The sequence below is a fragment of the Hemiscyllium ocellatum genome, chromosome 21, assembly GCF_020745735.1.
Source record: "Hemiscyllium ocellatum isolate sHemOce1 chromosome 21, sHemOce1.pat.X.cur, whole genome shotgun sequence".
Taxonomy (NCBI): domain Eukaryota; kingdom Metazoa; phylum Chordata; class Chondrichthyes; order Orectolobiformes; family Hemiscylliidae; genus Hemiscyllium; species Hemiscyllium ocellatum.
In genome coordinates, this window is record NC_083421.1 from 45,628,475 (window position 1) to 45,653,534 (window position 25,060).

General features: G+C 38.6%; 3 protein-coding genes across 6 annotated transcripts in view; 1 reads left to right on the top strand and 2 right to left on the bottom strand.

Moving 5' to 3' along the window:
- Nucleotides 1-5,713: 5,713 nt before the first annotated feature.
- On the bottom strand, nt 5,714-12,141 carry rpl35 (ribosomal protein L35). The gene is made up of 4 exons (XM_060841401.1): nt 12,088-12,141; nt 9,728-9,864; nt 9,308-9,389; nt 5,714-5,984 (listed from the first exon to the last, which is right to left on the bottom strand). The coding sequence occupies exons 1-4, from the start codon at nt 12,088-12,090 to the stop codon at nt 5,835-5,837; spliced, it is 372 nt and encodes a 123-aa protein (XP_060697384.1). The 5' UTR covers nt 12,091-12,141; the 3' UTR covers nt 5,714-5,834.
- A 248-nt stretch (nt 12,142-12,389) lies between these two features.
- On the top strand, nt 12,390-19,811 carry arpc5lb (actin related protein 2/3 complex, subunit 5-like, b). Its single transcript, XM_060841402.1, has 4 exons — nt 12,390-12,675; nt 16,035-16,107; nt 17,078-17,254; nt 19,085-19,811. The coding sequence occupies exons 1-4, from the start codon at nt 12,536-12,538 to the stop codon at nt 19,145-19,147; spliced, it is 453 nt and encodes a 150-aa protein (XP_060697385.1). The 5' UTR covers nt 12,390-12,535; the 3' UTR covers nt 19,148-19,811.
- Nucleotides 19,812-21,822: 2,011 nt separating this feature from the next.
- The window catches only part of golga1 (golgin A1), a 55,953-nt gene continuing 52,715 nt past the window's right edge, over nt 21,823-25,060 (bottom strand). For all 4 annotated transcript variants that reach the window (XM_060841404.1, XM_060841406.1, XM_060841405.1 and 1 more), the window contains 2 exons: nt 23,426-23,512; nt 21,823-23,325 (listed from right to left, as the gene is read on the bottom strand). In XM_060841404.1, the coding sequence (XP_060697387.1) occupies nt 23,242-23,325; nt 23,426-23,512 (171 nt within the window). In that variant the 3' untranslated portion in view covers nt 21,823-23,241. The remainder of the gene's footprint in view (nt 23,326-23,425; nt 23,513-25,060) is intronic.

The following is a 25,060-nucleotide window of genomic DNA, read 5'->3' on the forward strand; positions in this document are numbered from 1 at the left end:
AAAGGGACATTGATAAGCTGCTGAGCTGGGCTGAGAGGTGGAAAATGGAGTTTAATGCAGAAAAGTGTGAGGTGATCCACTTTGGAAGGAGGAACAGGAATCTAGAGTAATGGGCTAATTCTTGTTAGTGTGGATGAGCAGAGACATATTGGTGTCCATGAAAGTTGCTACCCAGTTTGATAAGGTTGTTTAAGAAGGCATATGGTGTGTTAGCTTTTATTGGTAGTGGGATTGAGTTTCAGAGCCATTATGTCAGGTTGCAGCTGTACAAAGCTCTGGAGTACTGCGTATACACTTGGGAGTATTGCTTACAGTTCTGGTTGCCTAATCGTAGGAAGGATGTGGAGGCTTCCAAAAGGGTGCAATGGAAATTTACCAGGATGTTGCCTGGTATGGAGGAAAGGTCTTAAGAGGAAAGGCTGAGGAAATGGAGGCTGTTTCCGTTAGAGAAAAGAAGGTTGATAGGAGACTTAATAGAGATCTACAAGATGATCAGAGGATAAGACTGGGTGGACAGTGGAAAGCCTTTTTCCGTGGATGGTGATAGCTAACATGAGGGTACATAGCTTTAAATTGAGGGGTGATAGATTTAGGACAGATGTCAGAGGTAGGTTCTTTACTCAGAGAGTAATAAGGGCGTGGAACACCCTGCCCACAACAATAGTAGATTTGCTAAATTTAAGGGCATGTAAATGGTCATTGGATAAACAAATGGATGATAAAGGAATAGTGTAGGTTAGATGGAGTTCAGATTGCTTTGACTATTTGAAGCCCATCGAGGGTCAAAGGGCCTGTACTGCACTGCAATGTTTTATGGAGATGACAAATAGAGACTGTTTTTATTACTTGATTTCAGAGGTCAGCTCTGAATATCAATGACCACAAAGTGAAGATTTTGCCTAAATTGACTTCTTTTCAATATTTGATTTTTGTTTGCATAATCACGAATAACGCTCGCATTGGTGAATGCCCACTCCGAGCTTTAGTTATTTAGTTTCCCTAAGACACAAACAAGTTCAGGTAGTCACTCTGTCCATGTCCGTCTTCTTTTCAGATAGTTGTCCAGGCTAGCCTACTTCCTTATACAGCTGCATCAGTGGTCCTGAGTTCACTAAGCACTATGTTGAAATAATTCCTGCCCTGCCTTTACACATTTTATAATTGACCCATTTCTACGATAGCAGCAAGCTATGATTCATCGGCTCACTTTCATCCTTGGCAACCCTCCCTAGAATAGAAAAGTCCTAGCAACAAATGGCGAACTCCTTCAAAACTAGTTTAATTTCACGGAGACCACGGTTTGTTCTGGTGTACACATGGGGGTCACATCCTGCTTACTCCACTGTCTTATTGCTCAATATCCCAGTTTAATGGAGCAGCCATAGCACTGCAAACTGCAAAATTCTTTCTTAGTCAGTGATATTCTGCACATTATAGATGTTTTAAGCAAAATGACACAAAACTTTAAAAAAAGCTGAACATATACATTTACATTGGAGAAAAAAAAATCACTTGACCTTTAAGATAACTGAATAATTTTTACATCAAAACAGGCATGAAATCAACATTATTTACACATTTGCAGAAGTTAACATATGTTGTGTACTTAGTGGTTACAATTAGTTCAATGATTCAGTCTAAACCCAGCACTTGGTAATTTTCGGTCAAGCTTCCCAGGGGTCTTTGCATTTTGAGATGTTTACCCTATCTATGCACCCCAATAATTCTATATCTCCAATTACTTTGCATTGGCTTAGGTAGCCTTTGCCAAGTCTGGACATAATGCCTTCAAATAGCAATTCTGTAGCTAGTCCATCCCTGTATCTACAGAAAGTTTCCACAATGCAACTACCCACTTACTTTATTTAAAATGCAGCAGCTGATGGGCTAAGGCAAAAATGGAGATGAGCAATATTAAGAGTTGGAAGTCTGAGTAATGGAGAGAACATGGGGTCAGAAAATTAGCTCGGGTCAATCAGAATGTAGTTTCCAAATATTCTGGTGCAGCTCATAATCAGTAAAAAGTAGGATGGCACTGCCGGAAATGGAATGGAGTTTATGTTGGATCAAACTGTTGGTCTCCTCCAGGTTTTGCTAAATAATAACTGTTGCAATTCAGTGTATGTGAAACACTGTCATAATAAGGCAATATATCAATGCAAATTGGTCTTCCTTCCCAGCTGATCTCAGCAGTGGCAACACGGAGTTGCAGCTAGTTGTCAACCCCCTCCAATACTCCCAATTTCAGGTGAGCAATATTGTTCCTAGTGTTGAATCCTTTATTGTGTAAGTTTGCCAATTTGCTGTGTGGTTCAATGTCCACTTAGAACTGCTCTAACAGAAGCTGAAAGAATAGTCAGAGATCCACAGCACAGAAAAAAAAATCCAAAAGCCAATTGAGCCCACACTGGTCAAAAACAGCCACCAAACTATTCTAATCTCATTTCCAAGCATTTGGCTTATGAGCACAAGTGCACATCTGAATACTTCTTTAATGCTATGAGAGTTTCTGCCTCTAACACCTTTCACAGATGGTGAGTTTCCGAATTCCTACCACCTCTGGGTAAAAGCATTTTTCCTCACATCCCCACTAAACTCCTGCTCATTACCTAACTTTAAGCCCACTGGTTATTGATCCTTCCAATAAGGGGAAATGTTTCTTTGGTTACCCCATCTAAGTCTCTCATAATTTTACACATCTCAATCACGTCCACCTTCAATTTCCTCTGTTGAAAGGAAAGAACCCCAGTCTGTCCAAATCTTTTCATAATTAAAACTTTCAAATTCAGGCGGCATCCTGGTAAATCTCTTTTGCAGCTTCTGCAAGCAGATTTCTCCTATAATATAATCCAGAATAGCACAGAATATTTTTGTTGTGGCTGAACCAACATTTCATCCTGTTCAGTGAATCCTCCCTACTCTTAAACACTGTGTCTTTGCAAACAAAAGTATCTCATATACTTTCTCAACCATTTTATCTACCTCTCCCATTACCTTAAGAGACTGGTGGAGCTGCTCACCAAGGTCCATCAGTGCTTTCCAGTGTTCCACTGTTCATTGTGTACTCTCATCTGGTTTGTCCTGCCCAAGTTTCTTGCGTACTTAGTGGCTACAATTAGCCTAAACTCAGCACTTGGTAATTTTTGGTCAAACATTAACTCATACTTATTCAGATTGAATTCTATTTGTTACTGATCAGCCTGTCTATGCACCCCTGTAATCAAAGGCTATTCTCCTATTCACCAACCCATCAATTTTTGTATCATCTGCAAACTTCCTGATCAAGTTTACATTCAAGACTAAATTGTTTATATGTACCATAAATAGCAAGGCCTCCAACACCACTCCCGGCAGAATCCTATTGGATACAGGTTACCAGTCACAAAAACACATGTTGACCAGTATCTTCTGCTTCCTGCCACTGAGACAGAAAGTTGCTCAAATATTTACCCATTAGATCCAAGCCTTGGTCTTTGAGGGGAGTGAACAATTTCCGAAGTCGCTGCATCTTATTAGTCACTATAATAAAGCCTCCATTAACTTTGTAGCAAATTGATATTACCTTATCCCTTCATTATAATATCTGAGACTAAAGTTAAAATCAAAATGATCACAGTGATTGTGATATCATACATTGTAGCAATGATACAATGTCATTGGCAGCCACTCATGTCACAAAGTGAGTGATGGATGTAAAGAAAACCTTAAAGATGCTAATAATCCTCCAGTTCAAATTGAAAACTTCAGCCTAGGGATAAGTAAGCCACTGAGCAATTTAAGAGAATGTGCCATACAAAATAAAGACAGGTCCAAATGTAGCCATTTGAGCTTGCTTTGCCATTCAATATGGTTATAGCTGATCATCCAATTCACTGCCATATTCCCACCTATCCTTTCGTTCCAAGAACTATGTTTTAAAGTACATCTGTCCTAAGTGTTTGAACGGAATTGAATCAATTGCTTTTGATTGTAAATTTTAAGGTCTAAAACACATCTAACTCCTCCTCAAAAACAACTATTTTCTGTAGCATCGAATTCCATAGGCTCACCAAAGAATTTCTTTGTATCCCAGTCGTAAATGACTTATCCTTCATCATAGAATCCCTACAGTGTAGAAGCAGGCCATTCAGCCAGAGTCCACACCAACTCTCTAAAGAGCATCCCACCCGGAACCACCTTTTACCTTGGCCATGTAATCCTGCATTTACCATCACTAATCCACTTAGCCTGCATACCTAGATAGAATGGACAATTTAGCATGGCCAATCCACCGAAGCGGCAACTTTGGACAGTGGGAAGGAAACTGGAGTACCCAGAGGAAACCAACACAAGTGCAGGGAGAACATGCAAACTCCACACAGTCATCAAAGGCTGGAATTTAACCCAGTTCCCTTATGCTGTGAGACAGCAGTGCTAATCAATGAGCCCCATGACCCTGTTTCTGGACACACTAATTATCAAGACTATTTTCCTGCATTTATCTCATCTAGTCCCGTTAATATTTCATAGGTTTCTGTGAGGTTCTCCTCTATCCTTCTAAACTCCAGTGAAGAGAATCCCTAAGTCCTAAATCTTCATTCACACATCAGTACAGCCAGCCCAGGAATCAGTCTGGCAAATCTTTGTTTTATTCCCTCAATAGCCAGAACATCTTCCCTCATATCACAAGGCTAAAACTGCACACATTCCAGTTATTGCAAATGCACCCAGTCTTCCTTGTTCCTATATTCAGGTCCTCTTACACTGAAAGATATGGCGGCCTTTATAATTTTGATTAAATTTCACTCCATCAACATCTTTGGAATATGCAGATTTTAACAGAGAGGCATAGTATTATTTTAAGTATGCAGCAAATAGATTATCCAGGAATGCTCCTGAAGCACTAAGCACCAAAGGTTATGGTTATGGCTGGGTACACCATTGAGAGACAACTATGACAGAGATAAAACTTGCAATGCTACCAGTATGTTAAGAGTAGAATGACTAAGCATACTCAGGAGTTTTCTGATGAATTGATAGTTATATTGTTCATGGAGAACAATGGCAGATATAATGAGAGTAACACTTTCCTATAATGAGGAGACATGTTCAAGACTAAGTCTGAATGATGGAGCAGGCTAGAAGGGCTGCAAAGCCTACCCCGCTCCTCTCTCATGATATGATAATAGTAATCAATTAGTGAGACTGCCAGCCTAGTTTAGCATTTTAATTGAAATTAAAAAAGCTAGAAAGTCACAAATTTGAATCAAAAGAAATGTTGACTCTGGTGCACATCATCTCAAACTCCCCATTATTAGGTTTAAATGGATACAATTATCAGTGTCTATATTAAAGGCAAGTAACAGCAGTAAAAGGTGGATGACAGTATGTTATTCTACCTAGCTGCTATAGAACTGAACTCTCAACATTTCATAAATTGAAGAACCCATCAAATCTGGACTTATCAATTCAAGTGTAGTTGACAGGCAGATCAGTGTCCACGCACAACTGTCAGAATACCATGTATCATCTTTCCTGATTGGATCTAGACCCCATTTGAATGGCAACTTTATAAGGTATTAAAACTACATATATTGCATGGGTCAGTTTCTAAAAGATTTTATTTAATTTGTCTGGCTCTTTGGAAAACACAGGTTGTGGGTACACTGATTTCTATCTGCTAACCATCCCTGACATGAATTCCTATGCAAAATCAATCAGATCGAGAAGGTGGTCAAGATACTGGGAGTAACCTTACATCCAGTCCCTTTATTGGAAATTTCTGAACACTGAAGAGAAAAAAAACCTAAAAACACAAGGCATTCTTAAATTTAATATTTTCTGTGACAGAACATTCATGCTTTTACAGCATATTTGCGCATGGGGTACAGACGCTCTTTCCTTTGCTGTTTCTTGGTCTTCAAGCTCATCTCATATTTGTTTAGTCGACGACGCATGGCACGGGTCTTCTTGGGTCGCAAGTCCAAAGGCTTATACTTTTTGCCCTGAGTATAAAAAAAAACCTTTGATCAGCAATGGCTAAACATATGTAACCCATCACCACAGGAAAAGCCCTGATTTTATAATTTACTTGACAGTAACTAGCAATAACCTAAAGTACAGAGGACCAATGCCACTGAATGTTGAATAGTAACTAAAGAATAGATATACCAAGTCACATTATAATAATTGATCTAACTCAGATTTGATTCTGAATTATATTTTCAATGACAGTAATAAACTTTACAGTACTTTTAAACTTAATCAAGTTTCTCCCATGTTAACAAGTAGGGGAAAACAAGAACAACACACAGAAATCATCATGTAACACAATCAAAAGGACACCCAACACTTATTCATCTCACATACATACGTAATCATATTGACTAGTTAAACTTCTGTAGTGGTGTACATGGACATCATGCAGTTTTCAGATGAAGTCAGGAAATAATTGGATCAAAATACACAGAACTGATTTTCAGCATCCTTTTTAAACAGTAAGTTATTTAATATATTGTTTCTCTTCAGCACAGAGACATTGGATAAGCCACAAAAGGATTTAACAAAAGGATAAACATTTTAAAATGGGGAATTGCAGTCAACAGAGCAATGGGATTATGTTTGAAAATAAAAGTGAATAGGATTATGTTTGCCCCAGTGTGCATATCTGATGAGAGTAGGTTTTAGAAGCTTTTTGTGTTTTCCTTCAGTTTGGCAAACAGGAATCTGACAGACAGGCAATCGAAGACAGCAAGTTTCTATTTCAAATAACCAATTTCAAGGTCACTTTTACCAGAATTAGATTTATGCCTTCAGTTTTTTTAAAACCCGAATTCAACTTCTCAAACTGCCATTTCTGGGATTGGAACTAAATTTTCTCTGATGCGATAGTCTAAACCGCTGGATTACTGGTCCAGTAAGATAACCATTACACTATTGTATCCTGTACCTTAACACTGCAGCATTATGAAATTTTGCTCAAAAACCCAAACTCACTGCTGACTTTCAATCTTCCGAGCAGAGATGCTAAAATCTTAAAAATCCAAAACATCCTCCAAAAGGTGAAACAGCAGTTTATCAGCCAGTTTATTCTGTCCCAAAGCCCCTTGATACCCAATTCATCAAAACATTAACCATACCATATGGCCTACTCAATTCAGAATCAAATGAAGATCACCTGTATGTGGCTTTGTGCACACTAACTGTTCAAACTGCTCCTCACCTATTAAATACATATCAGTTTAAAGCAAAATGTCATAATCTGTTCACCAGTGTGCAGACTTAAACAGAGATAAAAACTTGTATGCACAAAGATTTGGGTAACAAATTTTTAATTACAACAAAAAGTTACATCTATGCCCTGTTAATTTATGATCCAACTACATAGAAAGATGCTATAATACAAAGTCAGAAGATCTATCACCTGCCTCCTCTTCTTCCCTACTCTTCACCATTCAAAATCGTAAAGAATCTCTTTTCAAGTAAGAATTGCAAGAGTATTTTTTGTCTATTCTGTACACTACTCTTAATATGGTTTCCTCCATTGTTCTCTCTGGATGTAGGTTTGCTCACTAAGCCAGAAGGTTCATTTTCAGACGTTTTGTCACCATCCTGGGTAACATCAGTGAGCCTCCGGAAGAAACACTGCTGGTGTTTCCTACGTATGATCTGTATGTTTGTGTTTCCTTCAGTTGGTGATGTCATTTTCAATTCTTTTTCTCTGGGGTGGTAAATAGGTTCAAGTCAATATGTTTTGTTGATAGAGTTGGAGTGCCACGTTTTTAGGAATTCTCATGCATGTCTGTTTGGCCTGTCCTGGGATGAATGTTTTGTCCCAGTTTTCTCAAAACTTGCTAATCTCTGTTCTGTCCCTAAATATGACACCTAGGCTTCCTGCTGCATATCACTTTAATTCACCAGCCTGCTCTCACAATGATATCTTTACCCTTGGTCTGCTGCATTGTTCCAGTTAAGTTTCAACATAAGCTTAACACCTCATTTCTTTGTTAAGACATTTTTCTGGACCTTTTACACCTTTCTGGACTCAACAATTTCAGAGACAGACTCTGGCCCTCAGATTCTCTATAGTGTGGAAAAAGGCCACTTGGCCCATTATGTTTGCCCTTCGAAAAAGATCCCAACCAGACTCAGTCCACCTCCACTCAATCCCCCAACCTTGCATTTACCACGGTTAATCCACCAAGCCTGCACATTATTCAACACTACAGGACATTTAGCATGACAAGTCTACCTAACCTGCACATCTTTGAACTGCGGGAGGAAACTGAAGCACATGCCAGAAACACTATCATGGGGAGAATGTGCAAACTTCACTCAGTCACTCAAGGTAGGCATAGAACCTCGGTCTCAGGCACTGTAAGACTGTGCTAACCATGCAGCATTCTGCCACCCTCAATTTATTTCCCATTCTTTTCACTCAATAGCTCACCTTCTCTAGGCACATTTATTTCTCTTCTTGTCCCATCCCTATCCCCTTTGGGCCTGGAGGACCAACTTTTACGTAGTTCAGGTTCCCCTGTCTTCCATCCTAGAAACATTCATTCATTTTGACCGTATTCCACTAGTAACTTAAGTTTTCCCATCATAAGCATGAAACGTAACTGCTTTCTCCTCTACACCGATGCTCTCCAACCTAAGTGTATTCCCCCAGCATTTTCTATTTTTATTTCAGATTTCCAGCATCTTTATCTATTTTTTGAAGAAATAGAGCAGTCTGGCAGTAGTGATATGAGCACAAGACAGCAGAAAAAAAGTGTAAGGAAAGAAAGGAAAAGGCAAACTTGGACAGCTAGAAGTGAGAGATGAGCATCGAGAGAGTAAGGCATGAAAAACTGACAAATGGAGAATATATCAGAGACTGAACTTAAGGAATGGAACCTGAGAAATCAGGAAAACGAGGTAGGAACACAGATTGGAAGAAAAACTTTAGACAATCATTGTGGATTCAGTGTTACTGTATGAAACACTGTTGGCTGTGTTGCGACTGTTGGACCTTTCTAGGCTCCACCTGTGATGGAGGTAGTTCGTTTAAGAGATAAACAAATATCAAAGATAAACAAATAATGCATTAATATTAACACAAGTGTGTCTGACTCTCCCTATTGCTTGGTGACTCCATTTTGAAGTCAACTTTATGTTTTAAAAGAATTATAAAGTTTGTATGAATGTTATAAATGAACAGCATACACTGTTCACTAAATTGCTTCATTTCATCAACGTGTTATTTTCATGAACACTGTCCCAAGATCGCTGCATGCATTCATTACAACAGTTACAAAAAGTACATTGCATAAACACTTGGACTCACCTTGTAGAATTTTCTCAAGTTCTCTTTTTGCGTCTGATTGATAACAGTCAGGACTCTTGCAATGGACTTCCTCACTACACGACTAGAGAGAAAAAAATTGTAACATAATTACAAATCTTCTCCAATTCTGAAAATAAGAGGTAAGATTTTAAAAAAGTATACTACAGCTCACATGGATCTCATACTCCAACACGTATTTGCTTGCACTGAATTACATAGAAATTCACTTAAATTACAACAAGGAACCTAAGTACTTCAGAAAGTCAAGAGTCCTTTTAGAGCACCACGTCATACCTGCCAAATAGCAGTAAAATCATTCTGATTCACTAAAAGCTGGACTCCAAACCTGTCCCTTCTAATAAGGAAGATTTTTAAATCAGTAGCATATGCAAAAAAAAAATCCAGTGCCTATATACTCACATTTTGGACAACTTGGATGCAGCTCCACCAGTTACTTTGGCCACACGGAGCTGGGAGAGTTCAACCTTGAGGTCATCCAACTGTTTCAGTAACTCCTCCTTTTTCTTGCCACGCAGATCACGTGCCTTGATTTTTGCCTACATTTAATAAGAATCACCATGTTTCAATCACACTAACCAAGCTTCCACCTGAAGACAACTGCGTAGCTGTTAATGCTACACAAACTAAGTATTGGTCCTTCAACTCAAATTATTCAAGTAGATCTTTGCTAATGTGATCCTTAACCCTAATTTACCTGTTCCTAATTCAGATAATCTATAACCAAACATGCATTGATCTCACAGCTTAGTCAGCACAGGGCCAATAGATAAATTTGAACATGTACATTTTCAAACATTCACAAACCTACCTAGGGTAAAATATGCAAGGTTTGGTAAGAGTCTGTTGGAAGTTTAGGTGAAATAATAAAAGTATAAGAGTTTGAGCTGATGAACCAGGGAAAGGATAGATTTGGTCACAGAATTAAGAATAGTCAGTGCATGGCTATGTGGTGGGAAGGTCACCTGGGCTAAATTACATCAATTTTAAAATTACTCTTCCCTTTTTCAAATTGCTCCTTCAATTTTAATTCAAGAGAACAGGACCAAGGTTTACTGTGCCTGACCTCAATTTAATTCTGGTGGATCGACATGGTGTACGTCCTCCAAGAATGCAGCTCCTGTACAGCGCAGTACAACTGAATCATAATATTCTTCCTTTCTAATAGCATCACCAAAGCGAAGGTCCACTTCAATGTCATTTCATCAGAACTTTTAATAAAACCAACAGTAACATGTGCCTACAACAGCAGATGGTGACAACCTAGTGGTATTAAAATGACAATGAATCCAGAAATTCAGCTAATGTGCTAGGGATCCAGGATCAAATCCCAACTCACCACCATAATAAATGGTGGAATTTGAATTTAATAAAAAAATCCAATCGACCATTTAACCATTGTCAATTGTCAGGTGGGAAAAAGAAAGTCCATTTGGCTCGGGGAAGGAAATCTGCCATCCTGACATGGTTTGGCCTACATTTGACTCCAGAGCCACAGCAACATGGTTGACTTTCAACTGCCCTCTGAAACTAAAAGTGTGGCACTGGAAAAGCACAGGTGAGGCAGCATTTGAAGAGCAGGAGTGTCAACATTTTGGAACAATACCGAAACGTTGACTCTCTGCTCCACTGATGCTGCTCGACCTGCTGTGCTTTTTCAGCACCACACTTTTCGACTTTGATCTCCAAGGCTTGCAGTCCTCACTTTCTCCTGCCCTCCGAAAGGACCCAGCAAGCCACTCAGTTGTATCAATCGGTTCAAGAAGGCAGCCGACCACCACCTTTGCAAGGTCAATTAGAATGGGCAATAAATGCTGGCATCTCATGAATGAATTAGAAAACTATTCAATATGTGATCTGCCCGTATTGCTCGCAAGACAAAGCTTTTCACTGTGCCTCGGTGCATGTGACAATAAATTCAATTCACGTAACTTGCTGAGATTAAGAAAGTGTTTCAAGTATCAAATTTGCAGGACAGAAGGACATTCACCACTTTACTGGACGAGTTCAACCACAACTCTGAAGAAATCAGACAACCATCACTACAAACCAATATGCTTGAACAGTGCACCCAGTACTGAAATGGTGGTACTGCAGCATTCACCAAGCTTACTTGAACAACACCTTACCAGCTCAGTCACCACTATCACCAAGAGGAATGGGGAAAGGGAGAACGGAGGATCACAATCTCTCATTACACAAGCCGAGTTGGCATTCAACTGTCCCATCAGGAAGCCCCCAAAACCTCACAGCCAACAGCACTGCAACTGAGGAACCAACGCAAGAGCTGCTCACGGTGGTTAGGGGGGAGCAAGATGAACACTCCTAGTACTAGCCGCCATTTCAAAAAGGAGCAAAACCAAGACTTTTTGGGGAAGGGGGATGGTAGCGAGCAACACACAGGTGACCCTGCGGGGAGGCTGAAGCCCCACAAAGCCGACGAGCCCTCTCCCGCAGACTCTGCTCCGCAAGGCCCCCATCTCCAAACCTCCCAGTGGCGGGGTTATCTATGGGGACCGATATGCGGGGAGGACGGGGCCGGCGTCATGTCAGTAGACACACGGCGGCCTGCGGCCGATCAATCGATCATCCGCCACGGTTTAAACGTAAAGTCTACAAAGCCTCACAAATAAAAGGCCGACACGATAGAGGGGAGCCCGGTGATTGACTGGAGCCAGTTACTGCAGCTATTCGAGCTATATTTTTTCAGGATTAAATCGGATTCTCCGATGGACAGAGACAGACAACACATCAACTCCTACCATTGTCCTGGGCAGGCGCAGGAAAAGGTAGGCCGAGGGGCGGGGCCTGTATTTCCACGTGACCGGCTCTACCACCCACTTCAAGGAGGGGAGGAGACAGACAGCAGAGATACCTATTAAGTCAGAGTTTTAACTTTACACAAACATCATCGTCTTTTTAGAAGCATATTTTTGCTTGTCTGTATTCTATCGTTGTAACTAATTTAACGAGGAGGTTCAGTTTTCATCGGGTTTTGTTGAGTTTGGTTTCCTGACCCCTCTCACAGATTGTACATTCCAGAGGTTGTTTCCGGTTCCGGGTCAGGGTTCAGCAGGCCCCGGGTTTGAGTGGAAGCAGCGCGATTTCCCGGCGCCGATGCAGCCTCCGGCTCAGTAGGGTGCGGGCGTCAGTGAGGGAGCGGCTTATCGTCCCCGTTAACACTTGCTCTTTTAACATAAGCAGGGGCAGATGGCGAAAAACACGCTCTCCAACAGGTTTCGGAAAGTCGACGTTGATGAGTACGATGAGAACAAGTTTGTGGATGAGCAGGAGGAGGCGGTGGAGCAGCAGGGGCCCGACTCGCTGGAGGTGGACACTCTCATCAGGCAATATCCTTCTGGCCGCGGGGGCCGTCTCCCTCTGTCCGTGAGCGCGCGTGTGTGTGAGAGAGAGAGAGAGAGAGAGAGGGGGACCAGGGGCTGGCAGAGCGCCGCACCCCCTGGGAGGGAAGGTGACAGCTCTCCCCTCCCCGTGCCCGCGGACCCCTCACTCTTCCCCCTGGGAACCGCATCCGCTCTCAAACTGCTGCCGACTATTAACGGCGCTGCCGGGCAGCCTGGAGCTCCCCTCGAGTGAAATTAATGACATTGGTTTCGCACTCATCCTCCACGGGATTGCTTCATTTTCATCGAGGTGTCATTTAAACTGACGACTTCAGTGTGAGTTGGTTATATCTTGTGCAGAATTAGTCATTTTGGAGACTTAAATATTTTATTTTGAATGTTCAATGTTTTCCCCGCTGTGATCAGCACTTTAAGACCTCAAACTTTTGTCAGATCCATGTATGGAAATTGGAGGAAGGACGGACGAGGTCAATACTGCTCGGTTTGCCTCTTTAAAAATAGTAAAAGATCCACCATTGTACAAGCTGTGATTGTATAGCAGTCAAGTCTCGGAGACAGACGATGAAGACACCCAAAATGACATCTAAGAAATCTACTTGCTAGAACTCAGTTCAAGCTCCAAATGTACCATTGCTAAAATTAAATCATGATCCCAAAAATGTTGTTCCACCGTTCAACTGGCACGACAGCCTACTGTTTTAGAACCTGATTTGAGGTCTTGTTTAAGTTAGAAAATAACCCCAATCATTTTCAGATGCAATGTTAACATCCAGCCAGAATTTGAGTATTCTTAGCCAGGTCCTGCATTCTTACAAACATTTAAATTAAGAACAGGACGAGGCCACTTGATCCCCCTGTCACTGGTCATGAGGGTACTTGGGCACTGGTTGTGCACTTGAGCCAGAAGGTCTGGGTTTAAGTCCAGGCAGCTGCACAGGTTTATCATATTATTTGATATTGAGAAAATAAATTCAATAGGATCATGCCTGATCTGGTTATTCCATGTAATAGGTAGGTGGGGATAACATTTCAACTACATGCATGTCAGGAATCTATTTGTCTCTACCTTAAAAGAAATTCAAAGACTCTGTTTCCATTACCTTTTGTGGAAGAGCTTTCCAAAGACTAATGACTTTCTGGAAAATTCTCCTTATGTCTTAAAAGGTTCTGGAATCTTCCCATGAGGGGAGATTTCCTTTCCATACATACCCTATCAAGGCTTGTCAGGATTATGTTTCTCTTACTCTTCTAAACTTCAGAATCAAGCTTAGCCTATTCAGCTTTTCTTCGTAAGACAACCTGCTCATTCCAGTTATGAGGAGAAAGTGAGGACTGCAAATGCTGGACAGTCAGAGGCGAATAGTGTGGTAATGGAAAAGCAACTCCCCTCTCACAAGACATGCAAGTCCTGGGCCACCTCCAACTTCAAATCCAAGCCACCTGACAATTACAGGAAGAATGCCTCATCTTCCACCTTGGGACTCTTCAACTATATGGCATCAACTTCACTACTTCCCCCATCTCATACCAGATCCGACCCTCCAACTTGGCACTGTCCCCATGACCTGTTGGACCTGTCCATCTTCCTCCCCACTGACCTATCACAATCACCTCTTCTTCTCCCCCCCGCCCCACACACCTATTGCCTTCCCAGCTACCTCCTCCTCCTTCCACCCCCCCCCCCTCCTATTTATCACTCAGCCCCTTTACTCTCAGCATTCCTGATGAAGGGCTTATACCTAAAGCATAGACTCTCCTGTTCCTTGGATGCTGCCTGACCTGTGCTTTTCCAGTGCCACACATTTTGACTCATTACAATTATGAGTCACTTAACGCTTCTCTGAACTGCTTCAGGTATATCATATTTCCTTTCTTCGATAAGGAGAACAATATTATTTGCAGCACTCTGGATGTGGTCTCACAAGGTTGAACAGTAATTTACTTTTTGTATTAAATTTCCCTTACAATAAACAGTAAGATTCTATTAGCTTTCCTAAATACTTGTGTGCCAATCTTGTGATTCATAGATGAGGACACTGTTTTGGAGCACTGCAAGCTCTCACCATTTTGAGAAAAGCTTCTTTCTTAATCTTGCAGCCAAAATGGGCATTTTTACATTTTCTGTCCTTGCATACCCTTTATTTTTGCTGACTCATTTAAACTATGTCCTCTCTCTGAGATTACTTTCCTACCTACGCTTGTGTCTTTAGTGAACATACCTTTGGTCCATTCATCCAAGCTGTTCCTATAAATTGTAAGAAATTGTAACCCCTGCGAAACAGCTGGGGTTGTTAGAATATTGAATGGACTTACAAAACCCTTAGCGTTTGCCTGTAGCTGTGTTTCTGTTTTTGCTGCTGTTTGCTATTATTTACTTAATTATGCGATCTGCCTGTATTGCTCGCAAGACAAAGCTTTTCACTGTGCCTCGGTACATGTAACAATAAATTCAATTCGATTCACCTTCAATACTGATCACTTGTTACATTTGCGAGTTTGACCAGCCATTCAGTAAGATCACATCTGATCTGATTATACCTTCAACTCCATCCCCAATAATGTTAATCAATAATCTATCCATCTCTGCCTTAAAAACCTTACCATTTGGTTGAGATAAACTATTGTACATGATGTTCACTAGCTCCCAAAGGTGAAGCTGCTGTCAGTGTATAATGTTTTCAGTAATTTGAAGTGCAAATGGAAGGGTAAGGTGAAAAGTCCAGTTCACGTTTCTGGATAATAATAGCAGTTGTGCACAGTCTTCTTTGGATCTGTTTCCATTTTCCTCACTGATATGTATGCTGATTCATGGTATGTTTCTTAATTGAACAAAAGTATTTTTCTAGATGGAATTTGTACTTTTGAATGATTAATATTAGTTCTGAGATCTAGATGATAGAATTTTATATTCAATTTGAAGAGTGGGACTAAATGTATTGAACTTAAGGGCAACTTTTTAAAAAAAAAAGTGGACTCTGTAAATCTTCAAAACAAATTGCTGGAGAAATTAAGTAGGGGTTCATGATAAACCCAGTGACCCTTTTTCAGAAGGGTTACTGGACCCATAATGTTAACTCTGCATTCTGTCTGCAGATGCTGCCAGACTTGCTAAATTCCTCCAGTAATTGGTTTTTATTAAGGAGAACGAATGTGGTCCTGAAAGGTGAGAGAATGTGTACTGGGATCCTGGTTAGGGGATAGATTGATTAACAAGTAGTGAAAGACTTTTAAGGGAATATTTTGGAATACTCACTAACCTGTGTATAAACCTGTCACTAAAGAACACACATTGGATTTAAATGTTTGCAATAAAACTTATTGTTCCTTGACCTGTAATCATGTACAGGTGACATGCTTAGTGCATTCCATGCAGCTTTAAGAAATCCTCCAGTCAACATGAAGAATCAAGCAGTTAAGGTATTTGATTAATGTAGTTTAAATTATTTAACATTGTATTGAATATAAATATTCTCAAAATGCAGTGGCTTGACTCCAAAAACGCACCTGAATGTCTTGAGCAGACCTCTTCTATCTGCACAGGATAAGTTTTGTGCAGCTAAACTAATTCAATTATACTTCTGGTTTTGTTACATTAATTTAAGGGATGACATCAACTAAGTTCAGAACTTCTTGCCAGATTTGTTAATGGCCTTTTGATAACACTTTAAGGATAACGATATCTGTTTGCTATTTCCCTAATTCATACAGACCTTTAATATTTGGTATGTTATGTATTTAAAACAAAGCTATTGGTGGATTGGGTAACGAATGTCATAATGTAGAGCACTTGACCTTTATTCCTGAACACCTGCAGTGAAAATTACCTAAATTTATTATAAAAATTCCACTCTACAGTCACTGTACTAGTTAGACAGCTGAACAGTAACTTTTTAGAATCATAGAATCCCTACAGTGTGGAAACAGGCCCTTCAGCCCAACAAGTCCACATTGACCCTCTGGAGTAACGCACCCAAACCCATTCCCATATATCTACACTTATCCTGATTATTTAGCTTGGCCAAGTCACCTGCCCTGCACATCTTTGCACTGTGGGAGAAATCTGGAATGCGCAGATATGAGGAGAATGTCTGTGTGGAGTTTGCACAGTCACCTGAGGCTGGAATTGAACCCGGGTCCCTGCTGTGAGGCAGCAGTGCTAACACTGAGCCACTATGCTGCCCTTTTGTTTTAGAAAATAGGGGGCACTATATTCAAGTAATGGCTAATAAAATGTTTCCTCTCAAATTCTGTACTGTCTGGTGCATAATATTCAATACTGCAAGGTAAAGAATAAAAGTTGTTTAATGACTGAATGACAATTCTTTTCTATAAAAATGCAATAAAAACATACAGAATACATTATAAATTGAATTTTTTTTCTCCACAGGAACGGGCACAGGCAATAGTTCTCAAAGTCCTTACGTCCTTTAAAAGTAGTGAGATAGAACAGGCTGTTAAATCATTAGATAGAAATGGTGTTGATCTATTAATGAAGTACATTTATAAAGGCTTTGAAAAACCCACAGAAAACAGCAGTGCAATATTGCTACAGTGGCATGAAAAGGTAGGTTTTTTTTTGTCTTTAATTTTATTTTATAGTTTTTTGCAATGGATTTGATTAGAGACAGGTGAATGACTTGTTTCCATACCTGGGTCAATGATAAGTGGTGACAGCCATTTAAGACTCTTTTCATAAAATCTGGCCTGCAGGCAAAGAATCTGGTTTTGTGATGCTGTCACTGATTATAATTGCTGAATAAAATGTATATGTAAAAATAGGTCAAGGTCAGATTTACATTGTCAGCTTGATTTGCACTAACTTCACCAGAGTTAGAAGGCTGTGGGTTTGTATTGGTAAATGTTGTGAAATACTCACCTTAGATCCTATGCATGTGTGACAAATACACTAACAAATAGGGAGGTTAATTTGGATGAACTTCTTCCCAACGCAACCAAGAAATTACCTGAGGCTCATTTGGTTGCTGTATCGTAGGGCTTTGCTGTGGACAAATTGGCTGCTGTACTTCAAAGTGTAATTCAGTAGTCGTAAATTACTTAAGGAATTCTTCTGATAAGTGCTGTATAAATGTAGATTACTTGCATGTAGATTTTTTTATCAAATAAAGTTGGTCTAGTCCAAGACGACCATAGAGCTGCTGTCATTGAGAGAGATGACCAGTGATGGTTTAACCGGAGGTCACCATGCCCTCTATGGTAATCTCAGGAATTGAACCTGTGCTATTGGCTTCACTCTGCAGTGCAAACCAGCTGCCCAGCCAACTGAGCTAACCAACCCCCCTTTTTAATCAAATACTGTTCAGCTACATAAATTTGCTGTGAGTATTCCTAACGTATATCGTCACCACATCAAGACCACCTATTTCCTCCTGCTCTTGCTTCACCTTATCTTTTATAGAAACCATTAATACTGTTATCTTTTATACTTGATCATTCCTTGCCAGTGTTCCTGTTCCACTCTGAACCCAAGCATTCAAAAAGTTTGTTTCCTTTATCCTAACTGCACCATATCCTACTCTTCCATTTTCCCTTTATAATGCTACACCTTTTTAAAATTCACGTTGCTTCCCTATCCCTGCAGCTTTACAGAATCCATTCATCAGTGTTTATAGCTTCTCCTCCCCCCACCATTTCTGGCTTTTTGAATATTTGTTATTTAATTGTTCCTTAAGTGGTATTCAGTTGTCAGTGCCATAACCTATGGCCTTTCCTCCTGTAGGAGATGCCCTTAAAATTTGGTTAGAGATACTGAATCATTTGGCCTTAACAATTTTTGAGCAGATTTCATGTTGAGGTTCTGGTTGTAAGTTTGCTTGCTGAGCTGTTTTCAGATGTTTTGTCACCATACTAGGTAACATAATCAGTGAGCCTTTGGTGGAATGCTGGTGTTACATCCTGGTTTCTTAAGGTGGGTGAAATCATTTCTGGTTCTTTTTCTGAGGATGGTAGATGGGGTCCAAATCAATGTGTTTTATTTATTGATGGAGTTCCGGTTAGAATGCCAGTTTAATGCTTGATATTCTAACTAAAACTCCATCAATAAATAAATAACACTGATTTGGACCCCATCTACCATCCTGAGAAAAAGAACCGGAAATGATGTCAACTACCTTTTTAGAAACCATGACACAAATGGAAAGCGGGACACAACATCAGCGCTCTACTGGATGCTCACTGATGTTACCTAGTATGGTGACAAAACATCTGAAAGCAAACTTACAACCAGAGTCATTTGACCTAATATCTCCCATGTTGGTAGTGTCAGTTTTCTTTAGTAAAGCACCTTTTTGATGTTTTAATACAAATTGTGATTCAGCTTTTATTTCTAAATTAAACATAATGACTTGAATATATGTTCCTCCTTTATCCCTCACAGGCATTAGCAGTGGGTGGAGTAGGTTGCATAGTACGAGTTCTCACTGCAAGAAAAACAGTTTAAAAAGTTACATGATGCATTGACTTGAGGACAAAGCTGTTGGAAAGTACGAGGAAGCAACAGCAAGAGAAATTTGAACCATTCTTTAAAGATTAATTCATATTAAATGAAATTATTTTGAAAAATCACCTTGGAATGCTCTTTCAATAGGTTGTGGTGGAAAGTTTGTATTACTGTATGTTTTGGCTAAGTATGACATGCAAGGTCTTGCACATTTTCAGTTCTTAGTTTTTGTTTTTACCTTCTTAAAATCTATTGAGAAACCAAATAGTGTGGCTAATAAAAGGTACATTTACATGATGGAAAAAACACTGATGTGCATTTTACCCTGAATTGTGCCACATGGTGGTCTATTAAGACTTCATTGTCAGTACATGCAGTATTATAATTTTTTATTTCTTTGGGTCACTTTCATATTGTCTTTTGTACAGTTATTGGATACTTGGTGTGATAAATATGGCAATAGTATTAGTTGAACTACCAGGGATGAATTTATTGTGAAGTGCCTGCTGCAAAATAAAGCTCTTGGATCAACATCTGACAGCTTTTTGTTGTATTGTAATGTCAAAATTTTAAGGTTGGATTTCTAACTTAAAGCAGTAAGGAGATATCTCTACTAGATGCAACTAGTGTAATGTCAATTTAATAAATCCTGTAATAAAGTTAATTTGTTTATGCATTACTGAAACCCTCATGGGGCTTTGTAGTACAAAGCTGGCTATAATTAATTAAGGTAATTCAGTATCAATGCCAGTTCAGGTAATCACACATTTTTGTGAAGAATTTGTCAGAATGCTGGCTGAGGTGAGCAGTGGGAATATTAACAAGTGTTTTGCTCAAAAATAATCTGTTCCTTCCTTGAACAGCAACATTTCAGAAGTACTTTAGAGGCAGTTTATTAATACAGATTTGCTTTTGCAGTATGCAGTGTTCTTTATTATATTTCATAAAGCTATGAACTGGCTGAACTGCGCACTAGGAAAAATGAAATCTATATTGAAAAGCGCACTGATGTTATACTTTAATGGGTGTAATGTTCCTTTTAAATTCTATATTCCAACAGCTCTCTTCAGCTACCCTGACCACAACACATGGCCTAAAAATTATGGCCATATATATTGAGGCAGTTTAAAAATCAGAACTTTACATACAGTAAACAGTGCAGACCAACTGAACTGGTTGAATACCATTCACAATAACGTACGTTATTATTCCCATGGAATAGATTTACCAATGAAACATTAATTTTCCCAGAACTGCACATCACCAGTAGTAACAAACAGAGCAGCTGAATTCAAAAATCTAAATTTAGGAATGTAATGCGTCATATAAACAATCTAGTAAAACCAAACTGTTTCCCTATTATTAAACGAAATTCGCAGGTTATAACCCATTTGATCTTTAAAAGCTTACATCTTCTCCATTCTTTACCTCCCTTACAATCATTAAGGTGTTTTGACATGTCCCAACCAAGTAGAAGGCAATTTTCAAAGTAAAAAAATCTGATATTTGTCCTTAAATGTTTATGCAAATACAAGTCGCAGCAGGTTTTTCAGGTCCAGTCCAGTTTAACTACATAGTACCACAATTTACAATATTTGAATAGGATGATACATTTAGAATTGCATTGAAATCCCAGGTCCTTATGACCACCTTGTATATAGTTAGGCAATTTATTAATATTTTAAATTGATTCCTATATCTATTCCATTCTTAAATTTTTACATTTCCATCTCATAAGCACATTAAATTTGTGAAAGAATTAATAATAAGTCCTCATGCAATTTTTGACAGTTTGTCAAGAAAAAAATAGATAACCCAGTTTTTTACTTCCACTGTCTAAGTAGGTAACCTACTTCAAGCAAGAATAATTGCAGTTTGTTGGCTTAAACTCTAATAATGTGGTCCAGGTGATGGATAACAAACTTGGGTCAGTCAAGGTAAAATTACACTGATCTCACTGGGATTCGAAGTTTGGCCTGTAGGTTTGTGTAGATTTTTCGTTAGTGCTCGAATGTTCGAAAACAAACCAGGATGGCAGCTGCAGCACTCAAATATTCCATGCAACTTCTCACAGACAAAATGAATTTCAAAAGCATTATTACTAGGAAGCTAGTCAATAAAAGTGAGATATTGCAGTCACATAAAATAACTGAATTCAATTGCAGCACTGCCACAGGTTTTAAAAAACATGCCATTTGGTTAGGATGAAATTATTACTTTGCTTCTGCCATTATTCTATGGAAACTAAAGATGGTCTTTCAGTCTGAACCAATTAAAGCTTCTTTCTAATGTGAACTTAGTCTGAATATTTTTACGTGACTTTAAACCTAAACATTTAGAAGATTGACATCAGCATTTGGTGCAGTAATTATGAAATAATTTGATTTTTCAAAGATTATTCAATTTCTGTGCATTCTTGCAAGAAAAATATATAAGACAGCAATTCAAATACCGTTGTCACTTTTTACACCAGTCCATGTCAATTGACAGGTACCATTTTCAACAAATGAAATTGCAAACACAGGTTCTGAATAACTACTTATACTTTTCAAGCTAACTGAGGTGGACAAGCTGAAATTTTACTGAAAACATCAACTCCGTATACTTTTCTCAAGAAATTGTTCCTGCATTTTTGAAGAACTGAAATTTTACCTAATCAAAGAATTCAACCACAATTTCAGCAAGTCTAAATGAATTTTAATTGGAAAGTATTGCACCTACAAATCATTCCCAAGCAAACACAGGTCAGATGAAGTATCACTTGCTTTATCCAAACCAGGTTTAAAACATCAAGGGAGAGAAATTAGTTGCTAAGGCCAATCGATGCATTTATAAAGATTACACTGAACAGCATTTTTTTATACAAATAAAAGTGCATTAGTTCATATGTAACATATATATATATTTACACACAATGTTGCTCCTGCTTTCAAGAATTCCTGGTTTCACAACAGCAGGATAAAGAAAATACTGATGGACCATAATTATTTCAAAAGCAACATTTTCTACTTCTGAAAGGCTGTATATAATTTATGCATCTATCTTTACATCCAGTCCCAATGTGTAACAACCTTTCTTAATTTCTATACACAATACAGGTACCCTTTATAAGGGCTCCTTTGGAATGTTTAATTTTTTTTCTCTTATGCATTAACCCAGGTAACTATATCATCCTTGCCTACTGTTATATAGTAGTCCCTTGTTTTTGGTTGTTCCAGCATTTTCACACAACACTACTGCATTCTTAAACTGCAATAAAACCACATGATAACAATCAGCAAGAACACATGCAAGGGATCTAAATTTGGTAATGAATCAATAACCGCTCATTTAACAATTATTAGAATATTTGAGAGAAATATAGAAAATGGACGACAGTGATACTTTGGACCAATACACAGAAAACCAATTGCAATATTTAACTTGGTTTTTTGTTTTCAGGCATCTCCTATTGGTATGATTTATCTTGCAGGTTTCCAGCTTTATTAATCCAAATGACACCAAATGATTAAACTAAAATTGTAAATATAATTTTAAAAAATGTTCTACTTGGACCATGATACTGAGTTCAAAATCAGTTACGGTCAGCGCTGCTAGCCTGCTCTGTGGTAACAATGGGGATGGTTGGGAAAGAGCATGACTTTAACAGTGAGGAAACAAAAACTCTTAAGCATTAATGTCTATCAATGAAGGAGAAGCACATATGCAAAGATGCAGCTAATGACAGCATATCACTTCAAACAGTGTTTCATTCAAATCAGCTCAGGACTGTAATAATGCTACAGAGTCAAAAAGAATTGTTCCACTTGTATGTTTAGAAACTACAGAATTTCAAACCCATAATATTTGTTTGTTCACAATGAATTTCATTCCCCATAGGAGAACATTTTCATTTGCATTTAAAAGCTGTATTAATATAAAGTACGAGTTATTAAATACTTGTAAACACCTGGAAAACCTATAATCCTGTATTAAAACACTGTCATAACAGTGACTGAAAACACTAATAAGGATATCTTATTAACTATAGTGTTCATCAAATGAATTATGTTGATAGCTTCTTCAATGTGCACATTCCTGACACTGCATTTGGTTCACTGCCAGTGAGGGGGAGGTCGGCCAGTTATTGATGGACGTATAATACCTTTAGGAGTAGGTTTTGACCCAAACCAAGACATCTACAGTGTAAATAGAACAATATTTAGTAAACCCACTCGATGTTAATTCGTTAAGAGTAGAAGCAGGTAAGTGAATAAGTAGCAACAGATTATGCCATACCTTATATTCTAAGGATTCCTTTAGCAAGTTTTCTTCTTCACGTGTAAAGTTAAGTAGCATGGATACTGCTTTCACCAGTTGATAAGCCTGTGACAAAACAATGATTTGATTTTTTTTCCTTTATTATTAGATCATTGAAAGTTGTCCAACTTTCTGCAAGCAAAATACTATCCATGAATTCAAAAGGAAATTAACAAAGTTCCTGTAATTCACAAACTATTTTAAATATAAATCTTATGTATTTAAGTCAAAATACTAAGGTCTCAAAAGGATCTAAATTTTTAATGCAAAAATTATTTAAAAGGAGTGTTCCAGGATAAAGACCTACAGAGGGTATTCACTTTACAAGAAGGCAGCTCATCACGTTCTCAAGGAAGTCAGAGATGGGCAAGAAATGCCGATTCTACAACAATACCCACAACCCATGACTTTTTTTTAAAATATAAAATCTCATTCAATAGAATTATAAAAATTATTTGCCTGGGTTTCAGATCCTAGCCACCATCTTTTTATAATATTGAAGCTAGCCACAAAAAGATTGCACTCCATTTTCTAGCATCTGTTTTTACTGGTGGAATTTCCATGGAAATTTGATGCCTGGAAACTTTTAGTGAGGCCATGGTTTTTGTGAAAGGCAGTTTTTGAAAGTAGGTAGAGGAAACAGATGGCAAGCTCTTTTCCAACATTGTTTTGAAGACAGTACAGCAAGTCAGCTATGTGCTTCTCAAGTTTTATGTTTTAAGGTTCAAATGTTGTCCGTTCACTTCATTTGAAGACACTATTTGTTTTGAGAGACCATTTCTTTCTAGGTTGCATTTGAAACTAAACTGCTGATAGCAGAAACAGTATTTGCTGCACACTTGTGTTAAGTGCACAGCAAACAATCACAGTACACAATGTCAAGAATGTTTTTCACTCCACACAATCCTTTCATTGTACAAGAACTTCAGTCACTTACAATTGTGCCCAGTTCTAGTCTTCTCATGTAAAGTTCATTGTACTAAAGAAGGGCAACTGATTATTACCCAAATTAAATACTCTAATTATCAGTATATACTTAGAGAAGTAGTCCTTCATACTTTGAAAAAGTGAAGACTTCGGAGATATGACTGACGTGTATAAAATAATGAATTATTTCAGTTGAGGTAGAAAAGCTAGAGGTTTTTGGCAGTATCCATGCAGCTTATAAAAGCATAACATAGCTTTTAGGAACTTTAAAACATCAACCAGCTTTGGAATAGGTTTGTCTGGGTGTGAATCACACAAACCTTTGAAAAGGAGCTGGAGAAGTCATTAGAAGGTAGTTGGGTTAGTGCCAGTGGAGCTTCTGAGATGACCTTGAGATATTAAGGAGGAATCCCCCAGGTTTTACTCTATATGGATATTAGGTTTCACTTCATCTCTCTCAGAAAGGTGCATAACCATTGAGGAAGGTGGTGCAATAAGGTTGATTGTATATTCAGCTTGTAGCATTGTCAGAATGGGTTCAGCCTGATGGTCCAGTAGTAGGGCTTTGCTTGTCATTTTCCAGATATTTCATGTCTGATTCTCAGTCAATATTGGGTGCTGAAATGCACATCTGAATTCTACATTTACTAGTCAAATCACTGAAGAATCATTCTCCTTCAACGTTTA

Excerpts from the sequence above, each read along its gene's own strand:
- rpl35 (XM_060841401.1), bottom strand. Across the intron at positions 9,390-9,727 it reads GCATCCAAGTTGTCCAAAAT|TCGTGTAGTGAGGAAGTCCA; the intron begins GTGAGTATATAG and ends TTTTCTCTCTAG. Across the intron at positions 5,985-9,307 it reads ACTTGAGAAAATTCTACAAG|GGCAAAAAGTATAAGCCTTT; the intron begins GTGAGTCCAAGT and ends TTTTATACTCAG.
- arpc5lb (XM_060841402.1), top strand. The coding sequence starts at position 12,536 with ATGGCGAAAAACACGCTCTCCAACAGGTTTCGGAAAGTCGACGTTGAT. Across the intron at positions 16,108-17,077 it reads TGAAGAATCAAGCAGTTAAG|GAACGGGCACAGGCAATAGT; the intron begins GTATTTGATTAA and ends TTTTCTCCACAG. Across the intron at positions 17,255-19,084 it reads TGCTACAGTGGCATGAAAAG|GCATTAGCAGTGGGTGGAGT; the intron begins GTAGGTTTTTTT and ends TATCCCTCACAG.